This window comes from Podarcis raffonei, chromosome 15 (assembly GCF_027172205.1).
Source record: "Podarcis raffonei isolate rPodRaf1 chromosome 15, rPodRaf1.pri, whole genome shotgun sequence".
NCBI lineage: Eukaryota > Metazoa > Chordata > Lepidosauria > Squamata > Lacertidae > Podarcis > Podarcis raffonei.
Genome location: NC_070616.1, coordinates 24113741 through 24124819, shown reverse-complemented (window position 1 = coordinate 24124819; position 11079 = coordinate 24113741). Strand labels below are relative to the sequence as shown.

The 11079-nt window shown below is 44.3% G+C and overlaps 1 protein-coding gene across 1 annotated transcript in view; it reads right to left on the bottom strand.

The window, feature by feature from the left end:
- Positions 1-600: 600 nt before the first annotated feature.
- Positions 601-11079, bottom strand: part of LOC128403104 (uncharacterized) — a 28229-nt gene continuing 17750 nt past the window's right edge. Inside the window, exon 5 of the mRNA XM_053367751.1 lies at positions 601-3201. Within this exon, the coding sequence (XP_053223726.1) occupies positions 2980-3201 (222 nt within the window). The 3' untranslated portion in view covers positions 601-2979. The remainder of the gene's footprint in view (positions 3202-11079) is intronic.

Below are 11079 nucleotides of genomic sequence, written 5' to 3'. Positions count from 1 at the left end.
GCCTCAGAGTTTATTAGGGGGTAGGTTTGGCAACCCATCAAACCCATCAGACTGATAAATGAGTTAGGTGGGCAGGGTTTAAATTAACAACAACAACAACAACTTATTACTATTACAGTGGTACCTTGGGTTACATACGCTTCAGGTTACATACGCTTCAGGTTACAGACTCCACTAACCCAGAAATAGTGCTTGAGGTTGAGAACAGTTTCAGGTTAAGTATGGACCTCTGGAACGAATTAAGTACTTAACCCGAGGTACCACTGTATTCTTATTCTTATTTCCTTGGAACTGTGGTAATGCCTCTTCCTTTGTCTGGATAGAGGATAAAGAGGAGTGTGTGTGTGTGTGTGTGTGTGTGTGTGTGTGTAGAAACTAGCCTGCTGGTACAAAAGTAAGATTTTCATTGGTTGCTCCACCCACTTTTGCCTCTGGCTCCACCCACCACTGGCATGTGGCCCACAGAAGATTGCCCAGATGGGTTGAAAAAGTTCTCCCACTCCTTGGGTTGAAAAAGTTTCCCCACTCCTAATCTATGTCTCAGAGCAAGTAAATGAATGAAGCCAGACACATCCCACCAAACAAAATGCCCAGAACAACTTAATTCAGCTGGGATTTAATTTTGGGCCACATATTTAAAGTGCTAACATATTTTCATTACCCCCCCCCCAAAAAAAGGAACATTCCACGCCATGGCCAACGTAGGCCTTACTAACAACAATAAATATTACCACCAACTTTGGGTGAGGAAGTGCATCACTCCCTTTTCTTTGCTCTGCAGAGGGTCTTGAGGGGGCAGGAGGAAGCCAACAGCACCATTTGTCCTGATATTCACATTTCCTCAGATGGCTCACCTGCCTCTTGCCTTAGGCAGGAAATGACATCACAGCTCCAGGCAATGGCTCCGAACTGGAAATAGGTGGTGTCAAGGAGTCAAGAGGAGGTGCCGCCATCTTGCTTTTGGTCTCATCACCATTGGCTTCCCATTGTTTTGTTTTTAAGCTTGCAGGAAATGGCTGAGGTAGTGTGAACACAGTTTAGCTTGTGTGTCAAAGGAAGGGGGCGGTAAAGCTAAACATCAGGATGGGGGAGGGGGCACAGGGGAGAAGTGAAATCCAAAGTGAGGACCTAAAGTGCATGGGAAACAACACAGGGATCCAAAGTGCATCAAGCAATGTTAGCCTTCTTCAACCAAAGGTACAAAAATAAATGTTGGCTCAGCTAGGTTGTGACAGCCTCCATTGCACTGTTTCCCCTGGCAGATCTCCTCTAAGTTGTGAGACCCTTAATAATAATAAGGGCAGAAAATATGGCTCATAAGAGCAAATGATCACTTAGGGGTGGGTGCGCCCTTTGCCCTGATGTCCTTGTGGGTCACTGGCAGAAGGGCACACATAGCTCACCCCATAAATAGGACGAGAAGATAATCCCAACCATTGACACATCTGTTTTCATAAATGCATCAATTTCTATTTTCTTCGGCACTATCCCAGGTGCTTCATGGTTTTTCTTCTTCCTTGTGACCTATTCTTCTCCAAGACTTTGTTTCCTCCACCATCCTTTCTTCAGCACCCCCTGTCACAGGACTTCATACCATCCTATTGCATGTGAGCAAAGAGGTGAGGTGGAGATGAATGTCCTTATCTATAACACTTGGAGGATGCAGGAAAATACACATGTGGTTTCACGCCCACCCACACTTCGAATATAACTATGCATATCTATATATCTGAGAGAGATACAAATGTACAGTCCCAAACTTGGGTTGTTGCTGTGTACAAAACTGAGACAGAGAGGAGAAAAAAGGGAAAGAAAATGGAAAAAAGTCAAAGGTCTGATCCTGCATTGGCTTTCATCCTTTGTTAAAAGCAAGGAGGTTACCTGAAATCATTCATCTCCACCTGCCTGAGTTGATTTGAGAGTTCCAATCAATTTTGTGCATAGCAAAACTGGGAGGCTGTTGATTCCTGAACTAAACTTAAAAGTTATAGATGCATTTTCCCCCTTCCTAATTCAAGGCTTTTCCTTTTGGTCTCAGGTTAAAGGAACGTGTTTCTTTAAATCCACTTTGCAAAACCAAACAGCATTTTCCTTCTGAAACCTCTGAATTGACTGCCCCCTGGGTTAAAAGGAAATAAACAGGTCGCAGGAGGGCTAAGGGACAGGGACCATTTCTTTCACATGGCTATTCACTGGAGTTTTCTTTGCAATGACCTTTGCCTCAAGCTTTCATGTCATGCTTTGTTACATTTCTGGAAACAAGACCCATGAATGAATGGGAAGGATGCAGACAGGGCTCTTAAAGTGGGAAGGTTCTTCGCGGAGTGCAACAGGTTGCATTTGGAAGGAAGACAAGAGTCCCAACCTTCAGGACAGGTGTTATAGCAAGGGGGTACATGTAGCGTTAACTTGGAAGTTTAACCATAGTGCAAAATTGTGTAAATGGAAAACAGACGGTGGACATTTGAGCAAGAGGCATATTCCACCCAGCAGAGGACAGCAGTGGAAATGCACTGATGCTTGGACACACCAAGCCTGCATGGAACGGAAGCCCCAAGGGGTCAAAATTAGATGGGGTTGGGAAAGAGGAAGATGTTCCTTAACAAACAAGGCAGAGGTTACAGCACAATCCAATGCATGTCGATTCAGAAGTACATCCCGCTCTGTTCAGTGAGGTTCACTCCCTTGCAACTGTGTTTAAGACCGCAGCCTTAACCTAACAATGAAAAGTACAAATGCATTGACACTTTTCAACAAAAACAGTAAAAATAAGAAACGGTGGATAGTAGCGATGGGGAGAAACCGGCACTCACACACAGACATCACACACACACACACAACCCAGACACAATCCCCAATGGCTGGAGGGGGTGCAAGTGGGTGGGTTCAAAGGCCGTAGTTGATGTGTGATAGCTGGAAACACATGGAGATTATTACTTTTGCCCCTCCTGTCTTCATTGCTTTTCTGCGGGGTTCTTTTTAAACATACTGTTCTTTGGGACAGATGTACGGAGCCCTGGAACCGGGAGGTGGGCAGCAAAAGGAAGCCTCAGAATGGCGGGATGAGTAGGCGTCTTCTGGGAGATATGACAAGGGACTATAGACATATGGTATTCTTGCCAGGTACTGGTCTTCACGTGAGTAACGGCAGCTTAGGTAATCACCCGCATCCGGTATCTCTGTGTGACGCTTTCCAAAGTTCTGTGGGGAAAGGGTGGGAGGAAGAGCCACAGACCGTAAAATCACAAGTTTAAACAACATTGTAATGCCTTACAGGGCACACAAACCATTGCATTACCAAGGCTTCATTCAGAGCATACGTTTAAAGCACCATGATCCTGCTTTAATCAGGCATGGTTTCCCCCGAAGAATTCTGGGAGCTGTAGTTTGTGATGAATGCTGAGAGCAGTCAGGAGGCCACCCCCCCACTCCCAAGCTACAAATCACAGAGTGGTTCCTCCTTCACATGGAACTTTGGGAATTGTAGCTCTCTGCAGTGAAACAGGGGCTTCCTAGCAACTCCTCAGCACCCTTAAAATACTACAGTTCCCAGGATTCATTGAGGGAAGCCATGGCTGTTTAAAGTGGCACCATAGCACTTTAAATGTTATGCTGTGAATGTGGCCTTATTCTGCCCAGCATAAGATGAGGATGGTATAAAGCAGCCTTCCAGCTGTTTGGGGACTATAGTTCCCAGCAGATGGGAGTTGCAGTCTGAAACAGCTGGAGGGTACGAGGTCAGTATAAAGAGCATCCTTCTCATTGCTTTATGTGTCAGGCAGTTATGCCTTATCAATTTGTTTATTTCATGTTTAAAAGAATGTAGGAACATTTCTATTTTCCACCCTTCCATTGTAGGAAGAACAACCCAAATCAACTCTGGGTAGCTCAGAGCATGCTAGAAATATCAGAATGGTTTTCTGGGTGTTAGGATGCACATTCAATGTCCTTTGGTTTTGCAGAACGCATTTAGCAGCGGTATCTTAACATCCCGAATTGAGCAGATGGCCATGCGTTGAGGGAATAATAAATACACAGAAAACAAATGAGTTTCAGTCATAAATTCGAGGGGAAAGTAGTAAATCGGTAGATGGCAGAGCAGTTTCTGAGATCATCCTATGCAGAATCCACTTCCAGATTTCCCACCCCTTCCTTTCTAAACTGCCATGATGGATAAGCAAATCTGCCAGTTTTGTGATGGACAGATCTGTCAGTTTCAGTTTCGCTTGGTTCCTTCTTTTACCTATCATAAGCTCAGTTTTCTGTAGCACCAGTTTACAAATTTTATTTTTAAGGCCCCATGAAAATCCATAAGCCCTTTTTGTGCACATTACTCAGGATATATGTGCTTTTGCAAACCATTTCCCCTAATAGGATGCATCTTTATATGTTATTTTCACTAATATATACATTTCTATGCACACTTCCCCCAAATCTATGTATGTTTGCACACATCATTTCATTGGAAAACTGCACTGCATAATTTTGGAGAACTGAAAAGTTTGAAGGATGGCTGTGTTTTGGTTTGCACACTGTTTCAGTAAGTGAAAATTAAATAAGTTTGCATTTGAACTGTGAGCTGAACTAGGGTTGCCATGTTTCAAACAGTGAAAATCAGGACAGTGCTACCAACTCCAGTATTCCGGATACGTCCGGACGTATGGCAACCCTAGCTGAACTGAATTTGTTCCAAATCCTGTTTTGCACAATAAAGCCTTAGCTTTGCTTTCCAGTGTTTTCAAGTCTATCTACCACTTAGGAGTTGCAGGATGGATGGATCCAATGAAAAAAGTCAGTGTGAGACAACCTCACGTATAGTCCTTGTGTTAGCTAGTTGCTACCAAAAAAACTGCAATCAAAAGGTCCAGCGCTTGTGTGGTCAAGTTGACAACCAATCCCAACATCATGTGCAGACACACAACTGAGACCCCCATATGCGCCCTATATTTGAAGCACTAGGATGCCACTTTAAACAGTCATGGCTTCCTCCTGGGGACTGTAAAGGTGCTGAGAGTTGGTAGGAGGCCCCTCACAGAACTGCAGTTTACAGCGTGGTTTAACCACCAGTCCCTCTTTCCAGGGAACTCTGGGAATTGCAGTTCTGCAAGGGAAATAGGGACTCTACTAGTAACTCTCAGCACCCCTAACAAACCACAGCTCCCAGGATTCTTTGAGGGAAGCCATGGTGGTTTAAAGTGGTATGATACTCTTTAAATGCATAGTGTGGATGGGGCCTGAATGTTTATCACGCTTAAACCATTTCAAAGCCTTCTGTTTCCCGATTCAGTCACCATGATCCAGAGAACAAAAGAAGAAGAAAAAGAGTCCAACTCTGAAAAACAATTCTCAGGGGGGGAAAATCAAAGAAAAATCTGCCATGTCAGTTGCTCATCCCATTTTGCTGTCTCTCTATGGCAGGTGAGTGGCACTGAACTCACTCCCTTCCAAATGAGGGCATGCTCCAAATGTAAGCTCAGAAAATGGATAATTTTTATATAGCCTCTCATTTGTATCAACCCTTCTGTTATCCACTTTGTAAATTGCTCCCCAGACCTATCAAGTGCTTTGGAGACTAGGCTGTGAGAGAAATGTATAATTTAGCAGACAATTCCACCTTTTCTATGTACTAAGCAGAGTTTGGCTACGAAGCTGGAAAACACTTGACGGAATCCATTGAATAGACAGCGCTGCTATCTAGGGCAAGCGGGAGACAATGACAAGGCAAATCTGTATCAGCAGAACATGCTTGTTTGGCACATGCAAATGTCATGCTCGCCCCTCCCCTCGTTGCTATTTTGTTCCCCACAACCGAGGCAAATTAAACCAACACGAATTAGGAGAAAAGAGCAGGAGGCGTAGGAAAGGAGGAGGCAGCAACATTCCTCTAAGTGCTATCAGCAATGGAGGTTTCCACCTTGGCTTTGGGAGCGAAGTTCAGGAGAAGGTGCACCACCCCTCACAAAACAGAAGTAAGAAGCATGCCTGCAAAGTCTTACGTTTCCGGCCTCCTTCTGCACATGGAACGTTCATAGGATTCCTAGCCTGTGTAGCTCATGCTATTGTTTCCCCATTCACACCCACCTGTCTCCAGCTTGCAGGGACACTGTGGCAGCTCTGCTTGGAAGGGGTTGCAGGAGAAGGCAAGCCTCACAGAGTTGCCACCAACAGATCCACAATGGCGGAGAGCCAATGAGGAAGCTGGTGGTGGCGTCTCCCACCCTGTTCCTTCCCTCTACTGATCTGGACCAGAGATGGGAGAACAAACACACTGTGATGGTGAAGAAGAACAGCAGGTCCAGGGGAGCTCTTGACAGGAGGCCTCTTTCAGGGATTAGGGCCCTCAACATATACCTAACTATGCCAAGCCTTGATGCTGACCCTGCAAGGTGGGTATATATCTTTTATCAACTTTATAGTTGATAGAACTGGCAAAATGTCTCAACAAGGTCCCTGCCTGGGACCCACAGGAAGTGTTAAGTACATAGCTGTCAAGCGTCCCTTATTTGGCAGGACAGTCCCTTATCCCAGCGCCATGTCCCGCTGCTGTCCCTTATTGATGATGTCCCTTAAATAAGCTACTGAAGGTAATGGGGCCCTTTCTATGTCCAGCTGTCCTTTGTCAATAACAAATTGTTGCTGTTTTTTGTGTGTTGAAAATATGCTATATGGTAATTTATGGACCTAATAGGTATCTAAAGCCATTTGCATGCAACAAAATATGTATTTTATCAAAGTAATTGTTGATCCCTTATTTTGGCTGCTGATCCCTTATTTTTGAGGCTGCTGGTCCCTTATTTTCAAATCTGTAAGTTGACAGCTATGGTTAAGTAACTTCCTATTGTCCGGGTGTTGCATATGGCTATGGATGTTGAGGGAGTTGGGTCAGTTTAGCCTGGAGAAGACTGAGAGCTGTGCACAATATTCTTTTGAATACAGGAGATCTGACCCAACAAAGTGATCTTTGGGGAGAAGAAATAAAAAATTAAAATGGTCCAGTAACACCTTAGAGACCAACTAAGCTTGTTCTGGGTATAAGCTTTTGTGTGCATGCACACTTCTTCAGGTATCTGCACACAAAAGCTTATACATAGAACAAACTTGTTGTTGTTGTTTAGTCGTTTAGTCGTGTATGACTCTTCGTGACCCCATGGACCAGAGCACGCCAGGCTCCATGGACAAAGACAACAGAACAAATTTAGTTGGTCTCTAATGTGCTACTGGACTGTTTTTTAATTTTTTATTTTGACTGCGTCAGACCAACATGGCTACCTACCTGAATCTAGAATTTGGGGAGAAGGTTGCCTCTGGGCATGGGTTGATCTTTAACAGGAAATTGCCTTTTACCAAGTTTCTTGGGGCCAATTAGCTCAGTACTGTCTACACTGACTGGCAGTAGCTCTCCAGGATTTTAGACACAGTTCTCTTCCAGTCCTGCTTAGAGATGCTGTTGCAGATTGAACCTGGAACATTCTGCATGCAAAGCTTTGAGAGCCTTGTCTTGGCTTCCTATCACCTTTCTAAACACTTTCCCTTTGATCTGCATTCCACTTTCCGACTCCTGTCCTCCCTCCTTCTCTCTGACCTGCTTAGAAACCCTGTCAAGGGCTTTTGTTTGGCATCAAGGTCTTTTTGGATTGTCTTTGCTTGGGAGAAAAAGCCTGAAGGCTCAAGAAGAACACAAAACAACACCTTGCAAGCCCACTTGAGATCTGCCAACCCCACCTGCTGCCAACTTCCATGCTAAATATTTCATAATGATTGGGTTTGGGGTTTTTTTGGAGGGTGAGAGAGGAAACCACCCTCCACACACATTGAAAACAAAATGTCACTAATGATTTATTGATGGAACTGCAAAGTCAAATGGATTCATGAGGCAGGGAGCGCATTCTGGAGAACTGCCTGTTCTTGGCCGGATGTGTGAAGGTGGATGAATGAAGTCTAGACCTTGACTGGAGCAACGGGGGTAAATTAAGCACTGGGGGGGAAATTGGTGAGTGGAAAGGCAGGGTAGTGGGTGGAGAAGGAATGCCTTGTGCTCCTCTTATGGAGTCATCCCCTCCAGGAAAGCAATATGAAAAGAGTCAGTCTGTGTGCGGTGTTTTTTATTTTATTTTTAATGCAACAAGAAAAGCTGAATGCTGAAAACTGCAATTATGCAAATTGGACAACTTTGCAGAATGTCACCTTATTATCATTTATTCTGCATAATGTATTCCAATTTGATTAATCATGAGGAGGGACTAGGCAGGAGGCTGAAGACCTACCCGCTCCTGAGCACTTGCTGCCAGCTTCCAAGATTTTAGCAAACATTTTGCCACCACTACTTTCCCCGGCATTACAAGCTATTTGCAGCCAAAAGGCTTTGTTTTATATTTGTTTTCAGTTTTTCAAGTTAACAACAATAGTCATCCTTTACATTTATACCCCCCATTTCGACTTCCCTCCTCTCCTTCCCTGGTTGCAAAATAAATTCATTTAATTACAGTGTACCTCCCCCTTAACATCTTTTTTTTTTACAAGTTCTATCTACTTTCCCCCCAAGATCACCTTTTAACTGCTTTATTTTAAATTAGTCCTGCTAATGTATTTAGTTGTTTACAATGATTTTTGAAATACATAGCTTCCCCATTCTTTAATAAAGAAAGTATCAAAAAGATTAGGTTTTGTTTTAAAGGAAAGGCTGGATTTCTCAGAGGCTGATTTCTGCACACAATAGGTTGTAGTCCACTAAGTTCTACTCAAGGTGGATGGACTGGAAATTAATGGCGCATGAGTAGTGATGCCCTTTTATTTCAGTGGGGCTTCTCTGAGTAGAAAGTTGACAACAGTGCAATATATAATTCTGTGCCCCCCCCCCAGCTCTTGTGGGATCACTGCATATCATCAGTTTATATATGAGACAGCTCTGTTTATGCCATGGTTCTGTTATAATTTCAGATACTGTTCTTCTTAAAAATATATATTATATTTTGGTAGTTAAAGATACAAATAATTTCCCATTGGTCATGAGGATGGAGTGCTTGGCTAAGCAGAAGTTTGTCAAGTGAATTTGATTCCTTACGATTCCAGAAATCAGGTCCTGGCTGGAAGAAGCCATTTGCCGTTGGAGGCGCAGGGTTGCCCAGGTCACAGGCAAGCCCCTCAATAGCTACAGTGATCATGCCTGTTATTGTGATTACATATTGATATGCAAATGAACCCCGGGCCCCCTGGCATTTGATGGTGCTTCCAGGGTGGCCTCAGGGTGATGAGCAAGCTGCCTGTCCAGACACAGGATAATTTTTTCATGTCAAGCTCACCATCTGCGGCCTCACACCATGAAGGTTTGTATGCAGTGAAGCCTTCAGGCCCAGATACTGCAGAGCTTAGAGAGAGACCAAAGAGAGCATCCTTCACAGAAGCTCAGGTTGATTCACGAGAGGCTAAAGGACTGGGTGGAGCTGTGGGTTAAACCACAGAGCCAAGTCTTGCTGATCAGAAGGTTGGCGGTTCGAATCCCCGCGACGGTGAGCTCCCGTTGCTCTGTCCCTTCTCCTGCCAACCTAGCAGTTCAAAAACACATCAAAGTGCAAGTAGATAAATAGGTACCGCTCTGGCAGGAAGGTAAACGGCGTTTCTGTGCGCTGCTCTGGTTTGCCAGAAGCAGCTTAGTCATGCTGGCCACATGACCTGGAAGCTGTACACCGGCTTCCTCGGCCAATAAAGCGAAATGAGCACCGCAACCCCAGAGTTAGCCACGACTGGAGCTAACGGTCAGGGGTCCCTTTACCTTTACTTTTAAAGGACCATCTCCTAGTTCCCGCCCTTCAGCTTAAAATATTGGAAGATTTGGAGCCTCCAAGGCTTTTAAATTTGGCTCCAGAGGTCATGTGTCTCCACGCACAGCCAGACATAAGAACATATTATTACCAGGTCAGACAACTGTCCCACCTAGCTCAATATTGTCCACACTGACTGGCAGTGGCTTTTCAGAGTTCCAGGTAGGGGGCATCCCTAGTGCTACCTGGAAATGCTAGCAATTGTCCTTCTGCATGTCAAGCAGATGCTCTGGAGCTGAAGGTAGAGAGGCAAGCAAAGGAGAGTCGATCTTAGCTCAGGCACCTGCCAGCCAGTGCCCTTTGCTGCTCCTGCCAGTCACTCCCCGAATCTCCCCGAGTCTCATTTACCTTCAGAAAAATTTGATATTAAATTAAGGGTAATGAGCTAATTAAATTTAATGGGCACCAGTGTCTCTTTTCATCCCCGTGTCTTTACCCTCACCCTCCCGCCCTTTATCTCCAAAGCGATTCCTACATAAGGCTAAATTATCTCTTTTCTATTATTATTTTAAATGGAATGTCAAAATCCCGGCATTTTTTTAACAGCCTGGCAGATTCTGGTTTAAAAGGTCTTCATTTGATGGGTTAGGAAATGCTACATGGGAAACCAAGATTCCCTCCCCACATGCTCCTATGCCTCTAAATGTGTAGTAAGCCAAAACTCAACAGGGGAAGTTTTTCCCACTCCGTAATTCCATTTCCGCTATTCATGAAATTATTAAGGGTATAAGAGCCCAGCAGCCTAGGTAGTGGCACAGGATTGGATTGCTAGTGGCCACCTAGCAGGGAATTGATACATGCTCTATGGTGCTCTTGGACAGTGGAGAAATAAATACCATTTTCTTCCAATTTCATCTTCCTGGAGTCCTCAACAAACTGAGCATTCACCTTTGGGTGTTTTATAGTTTCTGTAACCTGTGTGGTTAGAGATGGGAAGTTCAAAGAAAAAAGGAGGCACCAGAAGCCCTCAAAGAAGCCTTGAGAGAATTTTTTCCTCCTTCCTTTTTTTAATACAAAATGTGTCTCAGCTGGGAAATTTCGCTGCAATGAGATTACATTTTCAAAGTGCCATATGACTGGCTTTAGTTCTTACTTCAGAAGAACTGGGAGGGCTCCCAACTGTGGATTTTGCAGGATTACCATCCTTTCGCTGACAATAAAAATCATCCACCTCTGGAATAAAGAAACAAAAAATATGAGACCTCCCAAGGCGGATTGGGCGGGGGGAGACGGACTCTCATCTCATCTGTTTCACGAGGAA